The sequence below is a fragment of the Budorcas taxicolor genome, chromosome 18 (assembly GCF_023091745.1).
Source record: "Budorcas taxicolor isolate Tak-1 chromosome 18, Takin1.1, whole genome shotgun sequence".
NCBI classification, from domain to species: Eukaryota; Metazoa; Chordata; class Mammalia; order Artiodactyla; family Bovidae; genus Budorcas; species Budorcas taxicolor.
In genome coordinates, this window is record NC_068927.1 from 18,779,172 (window position 1) to 18,800,168 (window position 20,997).

Here is a 20,997-nt window from a genome sequence, read left to right on the forward strand (position 1 = left end):
TTTAGGAACTTGTTAAATATGTAATTTTTGTCATTTATACATATGTTTCTATTGATTTTTTTTTTCCTGTATGGATCACATTTCTACAGATGTCTAGTAATTTTTTATTGAATGCTAGATGTTGCATATTATGCACTGAGTGGTACATTTTCTGTAATCTCTTAAAGAGTTTTGGACTTTTTTCTGGAAGGCAGTTAAGTTACTCCAGGTTAGCTTGATTCTTTTGATGCTTGTTTTTAAACTATTTAAGGGTGACTTAAGAGTGACCTTTCCTCCAGGGTTAGTTTAGCTCCATTACTAAGACACTTTTTTTTTTTTTTTTTTTGGCCTTCTACTATTTCTTTGGAAGGACTGATGCTAAAGCTGAAACTCCGGTACTTTGGCCACCTCATGCGAAGAGTTGACTCATTGGAAAAGACTCTGATGCTGGGAGGGATTGGGGGCAGGAGGAGAAGGGGATGACCGAGGATGAAATGGCTGGATAGCATCACTGACTCGATGGATGTGAGTCTGAGTGAACTCCGGGAGTTGGTGATGGACAGGGAGGCCTGGCGTGCTGAGATTCATGGGGTCACAAAGAGTCAGACACGACTGAGCGACTGAGCTGAACTGAAAGATTCTGTGATTCAGTAAGGTCTCTCCACTATTGCTGGTGAGAACTTGAATGATTCCAAGTCCAAAGCAAGCTCTGCAAATTATTTAGCCTATAGCTCTTTAATGATTATTCTTTCCCCAGAGTTTATCCTTTGCCCAGCTTTATCGAGTTTCACCATATATGGGTTGTTATTTGAACAAAGAATCAAGGGAATCTCTGTGGAGGTATTTAGAACTCATTTTGTGATAGTTTCCTCTTTCTTGACATTCTGCCCTACAAATTTTAGATAACTCAGCTCTCTCAAATGCTGATCGCTGACTCCTCAATTCAATAATACCCTCTGTTCTCTATTTAGGTTCCCCTTCCCTTCACCACAGTCCGGAAATTGACTCCAGATGGGAAGTCAGGGTGATAATGGAATTTACTTTGTTTACTTCCCTTCTCTCAGGGATCACCGTGTTTTATTGCCTGTTGTCCAATATCTGAAAATATATTTTGTATAGTTTCCCAATTGTTTGTGATGAGAGGTTAGTCTAGATTGTTGTTCCCTCACAACTGGAAGTAGAAATGGGGCTGGCATTTTTTATTGTGTACTACTACTAAGTGAAGGCGGCAGCAGCGGCCGGCGCACTAAGCATGGCTGAGAGCTACCCCATGTCCGATATCAGGGGCAGCAGCCTAGAGTGCCAGGCTGTGACAGCTCAGGAATGGCCAAGAGGACCCACCCCGTGTCCGAGGCCAGGGGCAGTGGCCAGAAGAAGCAACCCCACGCCCAAGGAGTGGCGGCTGTCTGGGCACAGGAGGGCCTAGAGGAGCCATCCCATGTTGAAGGTCAGGAAGGGTGGAGGGAGGAGATACCCCTCATCCAAGGAAAGGAGCAGCGGCTGTGCTTTGCTGGAGCAGCCATGAAGAGATAACCCCACGCCCAAGGTAAGAGAAACCAAAGTAAGATGGTAGGTGTTGCAAGAGGGCATCAGAGGGCAGACACACTGAAACCATAATCACAGAAATCTAGTTAATCTAATCACACTAGGACCACAGCCTTGTCTAACTCAATGAAACTAAGCCATGCCCGCGGGGCAACCCAAGACAGGCAGGTCATGGTGGAGAGGTCTGACAGAATGTGGTCCACTGGAGAAGGGAATGGCAAACCACTTCAGTATTCTTGTCTTGAGAACCCCATGAACAGTATGAAAAGCCAAAATGATAGGATACTGAAAGAGGAACTCCCCAGGTCAGTAGGTGCCCAATATGCTACTGGAGGTCAGTGGAGAAATAACTCCAGAAAGAATGAAGGGATGGAGCCAAAGCAAAAACAACACCCAGCTGTGGATGTGACTGGTGATAGATGCAGGTTTGATGCTGTAAAGAGCAATATTGCATAGGAACCTGGAATATCAGGTCCATGAATCAAGGCAAATTGGAAGTGGTCAAACAGGAGATGGCAAGCATGAACATCGACATTCTAGGAATCAGCGAACTAAAATGGACTGGAATGTGTGAATTTGACTCAGATGACCATTATATCTGTTACTGCAGGCAAGAATCCCTCAGAAGAAATGGAGTAGCCATCATGGTCAACAGAAGAGTCCGAAATGCAGAACTTGGATGCAGTCTCAAAAATGACAGAATGATCTCTGTTCCTTTCCAGGCAAGCCATTCAATATCATAGTAATCCAAGTCTATGCCCCAACCAGTAACACTGAAGAAGCTGAAGTTGAACGGTTCTATGAAGACCTACAAGACCTTTTAGAACTAACACCCAAAAAAGATGTCCTTTTCATTATAGGGGACTGGAATGCAAAAATAGGAAGTCAAGAGATACCTGGAGTAACAGGCAAATTTGGCCTTGGAATACGGAATGAAGCAGGGCAAAGACTAATAGAGTTTTGCCAAGAGAATGCACTGGTCATAGCAAACACCCTCTTCCAACAACACAAGAGAAGACTCTACACATGGACATCACCAGATGGTCAACACCAAAATCAGACTGATTATATTCTCTGCAGCAAAAGATGGAGAAGCTCTATACAGTCAAGAAAAACAAGACCAGGAGCTGACTGTGGCTCAGACCATGAACTCCTTATTACCAAATTCAGACTTAAATTGAAGAAAGCAGGGAAAACCGCTAGACCATTCAGGTATGACCTAATTCAAATCCCTTATGATTATACAGTGGAAGTAAGAAATAGATTTAAGGGACTAGATCTGATAGATTGAGTGCCTGATGAACTGTGGAATGAGGTTCATGACATTGTACAGGAGACAGGGATCAAGACCATCCCCATGAAAAAGAAATGCAAAAAAGTAAAATGGCTGTCTGTGGAAGCCTTACAAATAGCTGTGAAAAGAAGAGAAACGAAAAGCCAAGGAGAAAAGGAAAGATATAAGCATCTGAATGCAGAGTTCCACAGAATAGCAAGAAGAGATATGAAAGCCTTCTTCAGAGATCAATGCAAAGAAATAGAGGAAAAGAACAGAATGGGAAAGACTAGAGATCTCTTCAAGAAAATTAAAGATACCAAGGGAACATTTCATGCAAAGATGGGCTCGATAAAGGACAGAAATGGTATGGACCTAACAGAAGCAGAAGATATTAAGAAGAAATGGCAAGAATACACAGAAGAACTGTACAAAAAGGATCTTCACAATCTGGATAATCACGATGGTGTTATCACTCATCTAGAGCCAGACATCTTCGAATATGAAGTCAAGTGGGGCTTAGAAGCATCACTACGAACAAAGCTAGTGGAGGTGATGGAATTCCAGTAGAGCTATTTCAAATCCTGAAAGATGATGCTGTGAAAGTGCTGCACTCAATATGCCAGCAAATTTGGAAAACTCAGCAGTGGCCACAGGACTGGAAAAGGTCAGTTTTCATTCCAATCCCAAAGAATGGCAATGCCAAAGAATGCTCAAACTACCTCACAATTGCACTCATCTCACATGCTAGTAAAGTCATGCTCAAAATTCTCCAAGCCAGGGTTCAGCAATACGTGAACCGTGAACTCCCTGATGTTCAAGCTGGTTTTAGAAAAAGCAGAGGAACCAGAGATCAAATTGCCAACATCCGCTGGATCATGGAAAAAGCAAGAGAGTTCCAGAAAAACATCTATTTCTGCTTTATTGACTATGCCAAAGCCTTTGACTGTGTGGATCACAATAAAGTGTGGAAAATTCTGAAAGAGATGGGAATACCAGACCAGCTAACCTGCCTCTTGAAAAATCTGTATGCAGGCCAGGAAGCAACAGTTCGAACTGGACATGGAACAACAGACTGGTTCCAAATAGGAAAAGGAGTACGTCAAGGCTGTATATTGTCACCCTGCTTATTTAACTTCTATGCAGAGTACATCATGAGAAACGCTGGACTGGAAGAAACACAAGCTGGAATCAACATTGCCGGGAGAAATATCAATGACCTCAGATATGCAGATGACACCATCCTTACAGCAGAAAGTGAAGCCTCTTGATGAAAGTAAAAGAGGAGAATGAACAAGTTGGCTTAAAGCTCAACACTCAGAAAACGAAGATCATGGCATCCGGTCCCATCACTCCATGGGAAATGGATGGAGAAACAGTGGAAACAGTGTCAGACTTTATTTTTTTGGGCTCCAAAATCACTGCAGATGGTGACTGCAGCCATGAAATTAAAAGATGTTTACTCCTTGGAAGAAAAGTTATGACCAACCGAGATAGCATATTAAAAAGCAGAGACATTACTTTGCCGACTAAGGTCCGTCTAGTCAAGGCTATGGTTTTTCCAGTAGTCATGTATGGATGTGAGAGTTGGACTGTGGAGAAGGCTGAGCAGCGAAGAATTGATGCTTTTGAACTGTGGTGTTGGAGAAGACTCTTGAGAGTTCCTTGGACTGCAAGGAGATCCAACCAGTCCATTCTGAAGGAGATCAACCCTGCGATTTCTTTGGAAGAAATGATGCTAAAGCTGAAACTCCAGTACTTTGGCCACCTCATGCGAAGAGTTGACTCATTGGAAAAGACTTTGATGCTGGGAGGGATTGGGTGCAGGAGAAGAATGGGACGACCGAGGATGAGATGGTTGGATGGCATCACTGACTCAACGAACGTGAGTCTGAGTGAACTTCTGGAGTTGGTGATAGACAGGGAGGTTTGGCGTACTGCGATTCATGGGGTCGCAAAGAGTTGGACACCACTGAGCAACTGAACTGAACTGAACAATCCCTCTGGCTAAGCCCTTCATTACTCTCTTCCTGATTATTCTAAAATCTGCCTCCTTTTTACCCACCAACCCATCTGTTCAGGGCATTCATGTTTATTTTTATTTATTTATTTCTTGTTTCATTGTGTTACTCCCTTGCTCAAAAATATTTAGTGACTCCTGGAGTGAATATATGATGTTTTTCCTGCTCATATGTTCTTTCTTTTGGAAACCATCTTCCCCCACTACATTCTAATGGAAGTATACCTCTCTGTCCTTTACTCCATTCCTGCTCACCCACCCTGGCTGGCCAGTCTTGGTCCCTCATTTCATAGCAATAGTGATTGTTCCAGAGGTAGATAGTGTCAATCATGGTCTTCTTTGGGACTGATACCTAGATATGAGACAAAGGGATGCTCTTTTGTCTAAGTGTGTTAGGCTGGGAGACTATGCGCAGGCGGCTGCGACCAGCGCACTAAGTGCAGCCGAGAGGAGCTACCCCATGTCCGAGGTCAGGGGAAGTGGCAGAGAGTGCCAGGCTGCGATTGCACAGGAACGGCCGAGAGGAGCTACCCCGCGTCTGAGGTCAGGGGCAGCGGCCAGGAGGAGCTACCCTGCGTCCGAGGCCAGGGGCGGTGGCCAGGAGGAGCAACCCTGCGCCCGAGGTCAGGGGTGGTGGCTGGGAGGAGCAACCCCATGTACAAGGAGCAGTGGCTGCGCGGGCACAGGAGGGCCTAGAGGAGCCATCCCATGTTGAAGGTCAGGAAGGGTGGTGGTGAGGAGATACCCTCATCCAAGGTAAGGAGCAGCAGCTGCGTTTTGCTGGAGACTTTATTTTTTGGAGCTCCAAAATCACTGCAGATGGTGACTGCAGCCATGAAATTAAAAGATGCTTACTCCTTGGAAGAAAAGTTATGACCAACTGAGATAGCATATTCAAAAGCAAGACATTACTTTGCCAACTAAGGTCCGTCTAGTCAAGGCTATGGTTTTTCCAGTGGTCATGTATGGATGTGAGAGTTGGACTGTGAAGAAGGCTGAGTGCCGAAGAATTGATGCTTTTGAACTGTAGTGTTGGAGAAGACTCTTGACAGTCCCTTGGACTGCAAGGAGATCCAATCAGTCCATCCTGAAGGAGATCAGTCCTGGGTGTACATTGGAAGGACCGATGCTGTGGCTGAAACTCCAGTACTTTGGCCACCTCATGCGAAGTGTTGACTCATTGGAAAAGACTTTGATGCTGGGAGGGATTGGGGGCAGGAGGAGAAGGGGATGACAGAGGATGAGATGACTGGATGGCATCACTGACTCAATGGATGTGAATCTGAGTGAACTCCGGGAGTTGGTGATGGACAGAGAGGCCTGGCGTGCTGCGATTCATGGGGTCACAAAGAGTCAGACACGACTGAGCGACTGAACTGAACTGAACTGAACTGAAGGACCATCTTCTTTTGCCTAATGGAGAAAGATTTACTGCTGTAGGAGCAAATGGAATCAGCCCGATGGGTGAAGAACAAAGAGACAGAGATAAAGATAGAGAAGATGCAAGACAGAGCATTAAGTCCCTTGATTCATATGTGCAGAAGGTGGCAAATCCCTACACTAACCAGTTCATTGAAGTAATTAGTTTCCTTTTGCTAAATCGAGTTTGAGTTGAAATTCTCTTACTTATATCTGAAAGAATTTCATTTAGGACAGTTTCCCCTTTGTTTTTATAATAGAATATAGCTTTAGAAAAGCTACTCACTAACCCCAGGAGATTTCCCTACTTTTGGTACTTTGTGCTGACCTCAGGTGTGCTGTTCTTTGCTTATCAAAATGCTAGGCAGAGCAGCTCTGTGGTACTGTGGAAAGAGCTTAGGCTCAGAGTCAGAGAGATCTGGGTTTATGCTTTTTTGCTTTCTATTAACTGTGCGATACGAAAGGTCAGTGTATATATTTCACTTCCTTCTTCAATAAAGAGTGGGGAAAGTAGGAAGCCCCATGGTACTCATAAAAATTAGACTTATCCACGAATAACTGAAAACTGAAGATAAGAATACTTTGAAGAGATATTATAGAAGTTTCTTTCTCATGTATCGGTAAATTAAATCTGGTGGTAAACATGCAGGCTTCACAAAGTCTGGAGGGAGTCACTTCTTACCCTTTTTTCCTCCACCATTATAACATGTGGCTTCAATTCTAAAAGTATTCCTGTCTTTATTGAAGTCAGCTGGACCTATGATTCAGACTCCATATATTATTCCCACCCAGGTACCAGAAGAAATAGTTTGAGGGAAAAGACAGGCATTTCTCTATGTTGGAAATTTTTTTTCCCCTCAGACAGGAGCTTTCCCTTGCTACTATTATTCACCTCTGTTAGCAGAATCTGTCAAAATGGAAAGTTGAAAGCTCTCAGAATCTCCAGTAAAGAGGAGGAGAGAGCAACAGCAATGCAAGATGGCAGCCACCACGAGCTCGGACTCTATGAAAACTGAATATACAGCCTTAAAATAGAATGTGGACATAAATACCCAAAGCACTATCCGTTTTGTAAGATTTATAGCAAAAATATGAATGGCGTTAATATTTCTAATGGAGTGGTGGACCCAAGAGTCATATCCCTGCTAGCAAAATGGCAGAATTCATAGAGTATCAAAGTTGTCCTGCAAGAGCCTCAGCATCTAATGATATCTAAAGAAAATATGAAACTCCCTCAGCCCCTTGAAGGACAGTGTTACAGCAATTAATCAAAAAGAAAAACCACAGGCCCTCCCCTACACCTCCATTTGATTTTAAGCAGTCTCCATTTTCCACAGGGGGTGCTAGTGGAAAAGAATCCACCTGCCAATGCAGGAGATGCAAGAGGCAGGTTTGATCCCTGGGTTGGGAAGATCCCCTGGAGGAGGAAATGGCAACCCACTCCAGTATTCTTGCCTGGAAAATTCCATGGACAGAAGAGCTTGATGGGCTACAGTTCATAGGGTCGCAAAGAGTCAGACATGACTGAGTGACTGAGCACACACATTTCCAGAGTAGTAAATTTTCTAGACAAGTCTTATAGACCTCAAAGTACTGGAAAGAATTCCTCTGTCCATGGAATTCTCCAGGCAAGAATACTGGAGTGGGCTGCCATTTCCTTCTCCAGGGATCGTCCCGACCCAGGGATTGAACCTGGGTCCCTGGTGGCTCAGAGGTTAAAGCGTCTGCCTGCCACGCGGAAGACCTGGGTTCGATGCCTGGGTCGGGAAGATCCCCTGGAGAAGGAAATGGCAACCCACTCCAGTATTCTTGCCTGGAGAACCCCATGGACGGAGGAGCCTGGTGGGCTACAGTCCACGGGGTTGCAAAGAGTTAAAGCGTCTGCCTGCCATGCGGAAGACCTGGGTTCGATGCCTGGGTCGGGAAGATCCCCTGGAGAAGGAAATGGCAACCCACTCCAGTATTCTTGCCTGGAGAACCCCATGGACGGAGGAGCCTGGTGGGCTACAGTCCACGGGGTTGCAAAGAGTCGGACACGACTGAGCGACCTCACTTTCACTTTCACTCCTACATTGCAGGCAGATTCTTTACCATCTAAGCCACCAGGGAAGCCCACGGGAAAGGAAACCCCCATTCAAAGGCAGTTTAACTTAAGTTACTGCAAACAATGCTAATTTTTTGTCGATTTGAAATACCTAAGTTGTGCTATAATGTATCATCCTGTCAAGTGTAACCACTTTCCACATAGTTGAACTTCTGGGATCAAGAAAGTATATTTACATTGATTCTCGTTATAACTGGTGAGGCACATCTGACTCAACCGTGAAAAGACACATGACATCATCACCTTGCTGTTGATTACCTGGCCTAGGGTCTCCGCCTTCTTTCCCTTCCCTTCCCCTACTTCCTTCCCTCCCTCCAACAGCCCTCCAGCTTGGGGTGGCTTGAGAGTAGATGTGAAGATTTCAGGTCATAGCCTGTGCGACTACTGCTGGTTGTGTGTGTCTGCTTCTTCTGCATCCCTGGTTTCTCTCTTTGTCTTAAATGATGCTCCTCCTTCCAAGCCATCATCCTTTTCCCCACTCTCTACTATCACCCTTGGGCAAAGCATAGATTGTTACCCCCTCTGCTCCCTTCAGGAATTCCTAGCTTCCCCATATCTCCTCCTCCAACTTTTATGAGGGGTGATGACTTCTTCTTCCTCCTCCTCAAGTTCCCTTTTGGCAATATCACCACCCAGCACTTTCCATGACACCTCCTTGCTTTGGATGGCCGCCATCAGGTACGGTTGGAAAGAGTCTCTGACCTCCCTCATTTAGTTTTGGAACCACATTTATTTACTCTCCACCAGCCTGGGAAATGAATATTAGGTTCTCAGCCCTGCCACCCTCTGCTGTGATCATCAGCTGATGCAGTTGTTTAAGCTCAGGTTTTGATAAAATGAAAAGAATAGTCACCTGGGTTACTCAGACCTGCCAGCTCTCAAAGTCCTTGGTGGTTAAACTCGAAGAAAGGCCACAGAAGACACTCGTAAGCACATATGATCCCTCTGAATGCATTGTTTTCTTTTCCAGTAATGGCTTTTGCTTTTAAAAATTGAAGGTGTTTTAAACAGGGCTCTTGTATGGTCATACTTGCAATCCATTTGGGTCTGGTTTGGAATCTGACAACTGGAACAGAAAGAGTCTTGAATTCAGTGCGTACTTTCATTTTGGTGCTGCTGCTTCTCACGGTCCTCAGCATAGATGGAAGAAGAACTCAGCGTGCATGGTGGATCCCTAAAATTCCTGGTAAATTGCTGTGTTTTTCAATTTTCTGTTTAGGACCATGAAATGCTAAAATGTGGATGCATATCAAAATAAAAGCAATTCGTTGTGTTCTAAGGTTTTTTTTTTTTAATTTAGTATATGTGTAAAATTACCTTTTGAAGCAGCAACTATCAAGTCTGAAAAGCAATTGATGTTTCCATGAATCTTTTTCTGGGAAAAAACCTTAGTTCTAAGGATTTAACATCCTATAAGTAAAGATGAATATAACAGTATTCCATAAGCAATCTTTTTATTGTCAGACCATTACTGATTTTAATGTAATAAAAAAGTGTGCACTAATATATATTTTTTAATAAAAGAGGAGGAGATAGGATCCAAGACTATGTGGACCTATGATGAGTTACAAGTTTTTTGTTTTTTTTTATCAGCTGAGGAAGGTGGTGCTTTGCTTAAAATGGTTAGGCTTGATTACGTTTGTGGGGATGGCAAGGAAAGTGAAGATAGAGAGAAGCTAAGTAATTTGGAGACACTAGGACTACGGGCAAAGGAAAAGTCAAAGTTCACATGGCTGCCTGGAGTCTCCAGGGCCCCCTTCCCATCATCTTCCATGATTCCCATAGTGCCGCCATTTTATGGCCTTTCCCCCCTGTATCTTTCTTATTCCTAGCCTTATTTGTTCTCTGCCCCTCAAGTCACTACCTCCTCTAATATATCTTCATGTTACAACAAAAATGTCTTCCAAGAATACAATTTTTATTATGTTGCTTCTTTTTTTTTTGGTGCCATCCACTTTTTTCCCCCTCCCTCCTGGCTGCTATATTTTGATTGCTAGGACCTATCTCTTCAGGAGTCATGATCCCTAGGATCCTAGAACAATGTAATTTAAGAAATTAAGACAGCCTTGGGACTTCCCTGGTGGCCTGGTGGCTAAGAATCCATCTTCCAGTGCAGGGTTTGATCACTGGTCAGGGAACCAAGAGCCCCACGTGCCACTGAGAAAGTAAGCCTGCTTGCTTTAACTACTGAGGCCATGCGTTCTGACGCCTGTGCTCCACAACTAGAGAGAGAGACCCCTGAGCACCATGAGGAAAGATCCCTCATGCCTCAACTAAGACCCGACACAGCCAAATAAATACATATATTTATATGTAAAGAAGTTAAAACAAACTAGACAGTTTGACTCCCAGGAGATTGATATTGATTATTGATACTCAGTGTGCAGCATGTCTTTGAAATTAAGCCATGCTGCTTTCACACCTGAACCACAGAGTCCGGATGGTCTGAGCTATGCTGTGCTAATAACCAACCCTGGGCCATGTGGGCTGGAGGGGGCTCCTCCACACAGACACTCAAGGAGCCAGAGTCACCACTTTCTTATAGCTGCGTCACCTGGACCCTGCAGTCCTGTCAGTCTCTAAGTGAGAAGAGAGCACTGGAGGGTGCCTGGTGTGCCCCCGAAGTCAGAGGATATGCTTCCTGAGGTTGGCACTGTGATAAATGTATAAATACTCATCTGTTTATTCCTTCTGTCCTATAGCCTAATGAGAGATAGTGTGAAGGTGAAGTTTGGCCAAGAAGACAGGAAAACCCAAATTCCACTTGTTCTTCTCCCCCGAGAAAAGTGAAGTGGAAGTGAAGTCACTCAGTGGTGTCTGACTCTTTGTGACCCTATGGACTATAGCCCACCAGGCTCGTCCATGGAACTTTCCAGGCAAGAATACTGGAGTGGGTTGCCATTTTCTTCTCCAGGGGACCTTCTTGACCCAGGGATCGAACTCATGTCACCTGCATTGCAGGCAGATTCCTTACTGTCAGAGGCACCAGGAACCCTGAGGAAAATGAACAATGAAATGGGAACTGGCACTACCTCCCAGTGCAGAGGACTCTGGCACGCTGACCTGGATAACACAGGCCGGCCCTTTCGCACAGACATGGTGGAGATGGAGCGGAGTGTGGATCTTGCTTTGCCTCTGTGGTCCCTCAGTGTGAAGATTGAAGGCTTAATTCTTTTTTTAAAAAAATTATTTATTTATTTATTTTTGGCTGCACTGGGTCTTCATTGATTTGCACAGGCTTTGTCTAGTTGCAGTAAGCAGGGGCTACTCTCTAGCTGTGATGCATGGGCTGCTCATTGTGGTGGCTTCTCTTATTGTGGAGCATGGACCCTGGGTGCGTGGGCTTCAGTAGCTGCTGCATCTGGGCTTACTAGCTTAGTCACCACGAGGCATGTAGGATCTTCCCAGAACAGGGATTGAACTGCCTGCATTGGCAGGCAGATTCTCCACCACTGTACTACCAGGGAAGCCTGCTCAGTTCTTAACATCAAGAAGAAAGGCTGACCCACCCCCTCCATCCAGAGCAGTGTAGAAAGAAAACACTAGTCTCCAGGGCCTGGTACCAGGCTGACCTCGTCCTATGTCAGGGCTGGTGCCATGTGGGATGGTGAGGAGGAGGTGAGCTGGCAGGAGGTGAGGAGGGAGCTGGGTATCAGCGCTGGCCTCCTTACCCCTCTCACCTCCTAATACGGAGTGTCTCCACTCTTTAGTCCAATAGTGTTCACAGATCTGACCAGTGCATGGAGATCCCTCCTTCCTGGGCAAGTGAAGAAGAGGATGCAAAGAGGAGATGGATCTTGAATACTGATTAATTCAAGACAACATACTAGTCAATTAAATTAAAAATTGTGTTGAACAGCACCCATGGGTCAAACATTCCTCCCAGGTGTCATATCAGAGCGAGGGTCAAATAAGAATATCTAATTATCTAGGTTGCTTCCATGTCCTGGCTATTATAAACAGTGCTGCGATGAACATTGGGGTACATGTGTCTCTTTCAATTCTGGTTTCCTTGGTGTGTATGCCCAGTAGTGGGATTGCTGGGTCATAAGGCAGTTCTATTTCCAGCTTTTTAAGGAATCTCCACACTGTTCTCCATAGTGGCTGTACTAGTTTGCATTCCCACCAACAGTGTAAGAGGGTTTCCTTTTCTCCACACCCTCTCCAGCATTTATCGCTTGTAGACTTTCGGATCGCAGCCATTCTGACTGGTGTGAGATGGTACAGGATGCTTGGGGCTGGTGCACTGGGATGACCCAGAGAGATGGTACTGGGAGGGAGGTGGGAGAGGAGTTCAGAATTGGGAACACGTGTACACCTGTGGCAGATTCATGTTGATGTATGGCAAAACCAATACAGTATCGTAAAGTAAAATGAAGTAAGAAAAATAAAAGAAATATCTAATTATATAATAGGTCACACTATTAATTTTCCTAATAAAATATGCATATTTTCAAAATTAAATTTGCTTTGCTGCCACTCATTGAAGTTCAGAGGTAATAACAACAATGATGCTAGGTAGCAGTCAGTTCAGTTCAGTCGCTCAGTCGCTCAGTTTCGACTCTTTGCCACCCTATGGACTGCAGCACGCCAGGCTTCCCTGTCCATCACCAACTCCTGGAGCTTGCTCAAACTCATGTCCATCAAGCCAGTGATGCCATCCAACCATCCCATCCTCTGTCATCCCTCTCAGGGTCTTTCCCAGCATCAGGGTCTTTTCCAATAAGTCAGTTCTTCACATTAGGTGGCCAAGTATGGGAGCTTCAGCTTCAGCATCAGTCCTTCCAATGAGTATTCAGAACTGATTTCCTTTAGGATTGACTGGTTCGATCTCCTTGCTGTCTAAGGGACTGTCAAGAGTCTTATCCAACACCACAGTTCAAAAGCATCAATTCTTTGGCACTCAGCTTTCTTTACGGTGCAACTTTCACATCCATATGTGATTATTGCAAAAACCAGTTTTGATGAGATGGACCTTTGTTGGCAAAGTAATGTCTCTGTTTTTTTTTTAATACTGCTGTCTACGTTTTCTATAGCTTTTCTTCCAAGGAGCAAGTGTCTTTTAATTTCATGGATACAGTCACAATCTGCAGTGATTTTGGAGCCCAAGAAAATAAAGTCTCTCACTATTTCCATTGTTTCCCCATCTCTTTGCCATGAAGTGATGGGACCAGATACCATGATCTTAATTTTTTGAATGTTCAGTTTTAAGCCAATTTTTCACCTTCCTCTTTCACCTTCATCAAGGGGCTCTTTAGTTCCTCTTCACTTTCTGTCATAAGGGTGGTGTTATCTGCATATCTGAGGTTATTGATATTTCTTTCAGCAGTCTTGATTCCAGCTTGTGCTTCATCCAGCCCTGCATTTTGCATGATGTACTCTGCATATAAGTTAATTAAGCAGGGTGACAGTATACAGCCTTGAAGTACTCCTTTCCTAGTTTGGAAGTTTTCAGTCTGTTGTTCCATGTTTGGTTCTAACTGTTGCTTCTTGACCTGCATACAGATTTCTCAGGAGGCAGGTAAGGTGGTCTGGTATTCCCATCTCTTTCAGAATTTCCCATAGTTTATTGTGACCCACACAGTCAAAGGCTTTGGTGTTGTCAAAGAAGCAGATGTGTTTCTGGAATTCCATTGCTTTTTCTATGATCCAGTGGATGCTGGCAATTTGATCTCTGGTTCCTCTGCCTTTTAAATCCAGCTTGAACATCTGGAAGTTTTTGGTTCACGTACACTGAAGCTTAGCTTGGAGAATTGAGCATTACTTTACTAGCGTGTGAGAGGAGTGCAGTTGTGCTTATAGCAGTGGGTACTGCTTCTTCAGTGCTGACTCTGTGCCAGTCACAGTGCTAAGTGCAACACACCAGGGAATTCTCACAACAGACCAAAAGCCATGGATGTTACTGCACTGCAGTTTGTAGGTAGGTGGACTGGGGTTTACAGAGGTGAAGCGGCTCACCTAAAGACACACAGCAAGTGATAGACAGGACCCGACTCAAATTAGGGTTTACAGTTCTAGTTCCTTCCCTTGCCCCTCTGAGGAAAACACAATTTTAACTTTCAATAGTAAGAATTTTAATAATCATACTCACAATCCTACTAATTCTACTACTAACATTGAACCAATTTATATGCTGGATACCATTCTAAATACTTTACAGGGACTTGCTGCTGGTCCAGTGGCTAAGACGCTGCACTCCCAATGCAGGGGGCCTGTGTGAGATCCCTGGTCTGGGAGCTAGATCCCATATGCCGCAACTAAAGATCCCACATGCCAAAAGGAGAACCGAAGGTCCTGTATGCTGAAATTAGACCCAGCGCAGCCAAAAAGATAATAAAAATACCCTACATATTTATACTAGTTGAATCTTCATAACCAACTGTGACGCAGGTGCTATTGTTATCCCCACTCTTCGGATGAAGCAGCTGGGCTGGAAGTTTTGATTCTAGTAAGTGGATCCTGGCTTGAATTGCCCAAACTGTCTGGATAATAACGATGGCATCTTGCAATTATAGCAATTACATGTATAAACAAATATGTCTCTTTCTCTATGTGTGTGTGTATTTATTTAAAAATATTTATTTATTGTCTTTGTGGCTGGATCAGGCTTTACTTCAGCATGTGGGCTCAGAGCACATGGGCTCTGTAGTTGCCTGGAGCAGGCTTAGTTGCCCCCTGGCATGTGGGATCTTAGTTCCCCAGCTAGGGATTGACCCCACGTCCCCTGAATTAGAAGGCAGATTCTTAACCATTGGACCTTCAGGGAAGTCCCTGGGTATACTTAACAGTTATATACAAGGCCTGAAGTGCCGAAGTTGCAGGAAAATGAGGCAGATTGCATGGTGGGCTTCTGGAATTCACCTTCCAGCTACAGTGTGCGTCACAGGGCTACACTCATGAACAGAAGCTCAGTGAGGCAGAAATCTTTTTTGTTGTTGTTTCCTCGTGTTTCCAATGCTGCTGGCACAGTGCTTGTCATATGGAGGGTCCTCAGTGGCTTGGTGTCTCTTCTGCTATTCCTTTATGTAGGTAGTACTGGGCTGGCAGGTAGAATAGGATTTGAGCTCTGCTCTGACTTACCTTATTAGGTGGGTGAGCTCAATCAGTTCTTTCAGCCTCTGTGAGCCTCAGTCTCCACACCTGCGGGATGGGGCGGTAGCTCTGCTGCTTCCCTCTCTGAGCTGCTGTGAGGATTTGATGCTAGTGGGCTGGAGAGAGCTGTGTAAACCCTCAGATGCATTGTTTGATTAAAAGCGCTGGCCCATTAGGATGCTTTGGTATAGTGATGAGGACCTTACAAAGATGGCTGCAGAATGAGATTTTACCAAGAGGATACATGTGGCAAAAAAGAGATAAGACTTGGACGTATCCTGGGAGCTGTCACAGAGTCAGAGTGAGGCATAGTTCACAAACTGGAAGGTTCGAGGCCTTTGCAGCAGCGAGGTTCTGTTTGGCTCCTTCATTGGAGTTTCCAGATATGCCACTTTAAGGTAATGTAACATCTCATAATATTTACTTTTACCATTCCTGCCATCACTGACATCATTCTTTTCTGTCCCCTGAGTCGCTGTCCCTCCCCTCCATAACATCCCGGCAGATATTTTTCTCCTCTGGATGACTTTTGCTTTTGCATAAATTCAGAAGCCCCTGCTACTTCAGGTCATCCCTGCAGTGTGTACCCTTAGGAACTAGGCTCTGATCACCAAATAGTCCTGATCGAATTCCTGAGGGATAGGATCTGACAGGCTCTACTGTCTCCATTTTCTCTCTGTTAGCAGAGCTTTTCCCTCCAGGACACTGCATGGGTCAGGGTCTAACCCTGGTTCAATCCCCTGTGGCTAGGGGATGGGGCCGTGTCTTCTCTGTACTGTTGTGGGTCACTCACTTTTGGGAGACCCAGCCACCATCTTGTGAGGACACTCAAGCAACCCTGTGAAGAGGTCCCTTTATTGAGGAGCTGAGCCTCCTGCTGATAGCCAGCACCAGCTGTTCACCAGACTGCAGTCAAGCCTTCCCTCAGCTTATCCCCCACTGAAATCTTGATGGCAACTTCCTAAGAGACCTTGAGCCATAATTGCCCAACTAAGCCGCTCCTTGAATTTCTTGCTCACAGAAACTGTGAGAGGTAATAAAAGTCGACTGTTGCTTTAGGTCACTAAGTTTTGTGGGAATTTGTTGTTAACTAATATTGAATGAGTCTTAAGGAAAATAGGCGTGTCCAAACAAGACAGCAGGTTAAGTTATTACAAGGCCTTTGAGTCTCCAAAAATAGGAGGAAGTGCTGCTCCTTTCAGTGAAAAAGAGGCTCAGAAAGACCTCAGGTTTTAAGATCTTGAACTTCATCTGGATCCGCCCAGATATCCCTGTATTAAGTCCAGGGTCCCACTCATTTCCAATCAATGCCTAAACTTTTACATATGAGACTTGGTGAAGCTGAGAATTAAACCAAGTTGTAATTCTACAGCTCATACAATTAAGTTTGGGTTTGCTTTTTGTTGAGGCGAGACCTGCAGCTGCAAAAAATAAGAATTTCTTTTAGGGCTACCATCAAAGCTTTCTTTTTTTTTTTTTTTTAAACTTCTCCATAATGACATTTTATTTTTTAAACAGATTCAAAGGTTCAATTCTCAGAAAACAAACAATACAGATATGAGACGTCTCATTCCACCGGGGATTCACTCTTGCAGTTTTAAGTTTAAATTCAAATACACTTTTCCCTCTCATCCAGACAGACATTTCTAGAGAAAAATGGTTTCTTCATATATTTAAGTAATTGACAAGTGATTTGCAGACAGAACATAATTTATATGTACACACATATTTCAATCTTACATATAACTATGTTAACACTGGAAAAACTAAATTTGAAGTGGAAACTATTGTGAAAGTATTTTGGTAAGCACAATAAACTTTTGTTGAAAACATTTCCTTGAGGTTTTAAGAAATATGTACCACAGCCACCTCTGTGCTTCTGAGAAAGTGTTAGATTCTTGAAGAGTATGTGATAAATGGGTACAGCAAAACTTCAACTCTGGATTTGTCTCAGAATTCCTGAATTTATTCTGTTCAAACTTCTCTTCCAAGTGCCTTACCCAAGATTACAAAGGGAAGGACCACTTACAGAGGGCCTTATAAACATGTCCTTAGGGAGAAAAACAGTATTTACTCCTGTTCACCCTTGAGTCCTCATTCACACCTTTCCAAGGCAACTTTTCTTTGGCCCAGTTTGTGCTACTAACTATGAACTGTGAGGACCTTCCACTTCCTGGTGGTCCAGCAGTTGGGTTTCTGTGTTTCCACTGTAGCGGGCACAGGTCTGATCTCAGCTTGGATAGCTCTGCATGTCAAGGTATGGCCAAAAAATTAAAAAAAAAAAAAAAAATTTTTTTTTAAAGGTGTAAAACGAAACCTATAAAAATCTGAGTTACAGCAGAGTCCCTCCTCTGTGGCCACTGGTGTGAGGACAGAGAAGCAGGCTGGGGTCTGTCCCACCTGAGTGTCCAGACCCACCTGAGAATGTTTCCTTTTTCCTTCCCTTTGCATGACCTACATCCAAAGAGTTGAGTTTGCTTTTCTGAAATACAGGGCTTCATTTTTACTCTGCCCTTTACAGATGAGGTGAGGAACCCACAAAGACTTAAGATTCTGATAACGACCTGAGGTTATCTGATGAATTCATTCCCTACAAAACTGCTTACATTCTGATGACATGTGTAAAGTAAGACATATCTTTATCCAGGTGGGCAGAGAAAACCCCCTAGAGCCAGACTTTAGAGTGGATTCTAACTCTCTTAGAGAGTAGAATTCTTCAGCAGAAACAGATACAACATTGTAAAAAAACAACTATAGTACAATAATAATAATAATAAAGTGGAATTTTCTTAAGAAAACTATAAGGCCACAGCGTTCACTTTGTCCTGAGCTGGCATTATTGCCATGGGTGCTAAGAATACTCTAACTTTGTACAGAAGCCTGAAACTGATGCTGAATTCTTCGTTTCTCAGACTGGCTTATTATAAATAAAAGGGGTGAAGAACAAATGCCAGACAAAAACTTAATAGCATCTCTAAATTACCACGAGGTTACAAATTTTAAAAAATAGCATTTTAATCTATTTAATATAAGAATATTTTCCAGCAATATTCTTAGTTAAGAAACTCAAAAGAATGAACCTTAAGAACTGGTAATCATCTCTGAACAAGAAAAGATTTCAAAATCACTTTCTTTGCAAATGGAATGTAATATCATTTTGCAATATATTTCTCTGAGTTTGGAGATCTTATAGCAAAAAAAAAAAAAAAAACACACCACATTTCCCTACCTTAACACTACCGGGAATACCATGTTGACCTGCCCCATAAGTCAAGTGCTATTTAAGGAAAAACAGGCAAGGTGTTCAAACCTAAATTCATACATGTTTCAAAGAAGCATTAAAGAATAGTGACTATACTTCTGCCAGATTAAAATGCTTTACTGTTCCTATGGCTATCGCTTAGCAGTTTTATTTCTGACAGTGTAAGAAAGCAGCAAATAATCTTTTTATTTCTTTCCTTCAGTATTGAGACAAAATTGAGAGATAGCATTGCGTTACGTTCAAGGTGTACAGCGTGACTCGATAATGTCAAGACCTACAAAAAACTTTTTTCTTCCGTGTGATTAGAACTTTTAAAGATCCACTCTTAGCAACTTGCCAATATAAACACAGTATGAGTAACTCACGGTAGCCACTATGCTGTAATTACACCCCGGTACTTTCTCACCCTATAACTGAAGGTTTGTATTTTCTGACCACCTTTACTCAAACCCACCCCCACCAGCATCCCACCGCTGATATAATAATATATGGAATAGATTATCTGTACAGAAGCAAATCTCATTTTCAACAAATCTCATTTTCCTTTCCTGAAAGCTTGTTTTTTTTTCCGATTCAACATATAAGTGAGATCAGACAGTACACATGTCTTTCTTTATATGACTTATTACCCAGCAAAACCCCCTCAAGGTCCATCTGTATTGCGGCAAATGGCAAGATTTCCTTCATTTTCATGGCTGAGTGATACATGTGTTCCTGGAAACGGTTCAGGTCATCTATTCTGTTGGAGTGGCTGCTTTATCCTGATAAGTGCTGTAGGAAGCGCTACATTCTGCTTTCCCTTTCAGCAACTTTTAGTTTAACCCCATCAGTTTTACTTCAACCTTACCCTTTCTTCTTTTGTCTGCAAAGACAGAAGTACAGGCAAAGCAATAATCCAATGCCAACAAGTAGAGCAACAACGATGAGCACGATGAATCCTGCACCTAAACCCTCAGCATCGTTCGGGGGTGTTGCATCAGTAGGGCTGGGGGGATGTCCTGAGGCACTGGGCATTGGTTGTTGGGTGCTGCGAGTCGACACTGAGACACTGGGAACTGGAGGGTGGGTGCTGGGAATTGGAGGGTGGGTGCTGGGAGGAATCGACACTTTAATACACTTTGGTAGCTCAGGCTCCCAAGTACTGTTCTCACCACAGACAACTATATTGTTGCCATGAAGGTTAAAACCGTCATTGCATTTAAATACAACCGTTGCTTTGTAGTAATGTTTTTTTCCATGTCCTGAGACTATCATTCCATTTTCAACAGCTGGATATTCACATCTGACCACTTTACACTGAGGAGGTTGACTACTCCATTCATCATTTCCAACACAAATAAGCCTGCTCTCTCCAATAAGTGAATATTCATCTGGTCCATTTGAAGGATCACAACTATAAGTTACTACTTCATTGTATTCAAACACGTCCTTGTGGCTATTGGTGTATTTTCCATTTGGAATTTCTTCAGGTGGTTTACACAAAATCTTTTCACATGTTGGAGGATTATCACTCCAGCCCACACCATTTCCAGAAATGTCACAATGAGAAATACTTGTCCCGACCAAGTAATAACCCTGATTACAAACATAGTGAGCCTGTGAACCAAACTCAGTACTTCCGTTTTCAAAGATAACTTGGCCATTTATGGGATCAGCTAGGTTGGAACACTGTTTTCTTTTACAGCCCTCCTGGAGAGACGACCATGTTTTATTTTCCTGACAGACAAGAGCGAGGACTTGACCAGGAGTCACTGGCTGGAAACCCAGACGACATTCATACAGAATCCGATCCCCAGAACTATAATTGGATGGAGGGTCACCCTTGGGCTTCATAGTGACAAATCTTGGTGGATCATCACAGGCATCGGAGGACGTGGGCAGCAGGAGCAGCGGCGCCAGCAGAAGCACCCCGACGAAACGCCCAGAAGCCAGTCTTTCGGAGCAGCGGGGCGGCGCGCAAGACGCCTTCATTCTCGGAGAAACCAGCGGGACACCCGAGACTGCTCCGCCGAGACCTTGCTGAGTCCAGCTCCCCCCGATACCAGAGCCGGACGCAGCCACAGCGCCCCATCAAAGCTTTCTAGTTCTCTGACCACAACTTAAGCTGAGCGTTTAAAGCCCCGAGTTTGTCATTTTCTTTCTAATCTCTCCACTGTAGTTAGAAGCAATTATCTTGCTGTAGGGTCTTTGGAGTGATTATCACTCCTGTAATAGTCAAGGGCAGGAGCCCTTTTGTCACCAAGGCAACTGCTTCAGTGGGTGCTCCATCACGGTCAATTACAGGTGATAATGTGATTAATCAT

General features: G+C 43.8%; 1 protein-coding gene across 2 annotated transcripts; it reads right to left on the bottom strand.

The window, feature by feature from the left end:
- Nucleotides 1-16,926: 16,926 nt before the first annotated feature.
- On the bottom strand, nt 16,927-20,726 carry LOC128063408 (membrane cofactor protein-like). Of its 2 annotated transcripts, XM_052656154.1 has the most exons (3): nt 19,800-20,726; nt 19,537-19,700; nt 16,927-19,487 (listed from the first exon to the last, which is right to left on the bottom strand). In XM_052656154.1, the coding sequence occupies exons 1-2, from the start codon at nt 20,663-20,665 to the stop codon at nt 19,538-19,540; spliced, it is 1,029 nt and encodes a 342-aa protein (XP_052512114.1). In that variant the 5' UTR covers nt 20,666-20,726; the 3' UTR covers nt 16,927-19,487; nt 19,537. The 2 variants fall into 2 exon arrangements, with proteins under 2 accessions (XP_052512114.1, XP_052512113.1); XM_052656153.1 differs by having other exon boundaries at nt 19,537-20,726.
- Between the last annotated feature and the right edge of the window lie 271 nt (nt 20,727-20,997).

Bases quoted from the DNA above. Each gene is read 5' to 3' on its own strand.
- LOC128063408 (XM_052656153.1), bottom strand. From the start codon at position 20,665: ATGAAGGCGTCTTGCGCGCCGCCCCGCTGCTCCGAAAGACTGGCTTCT.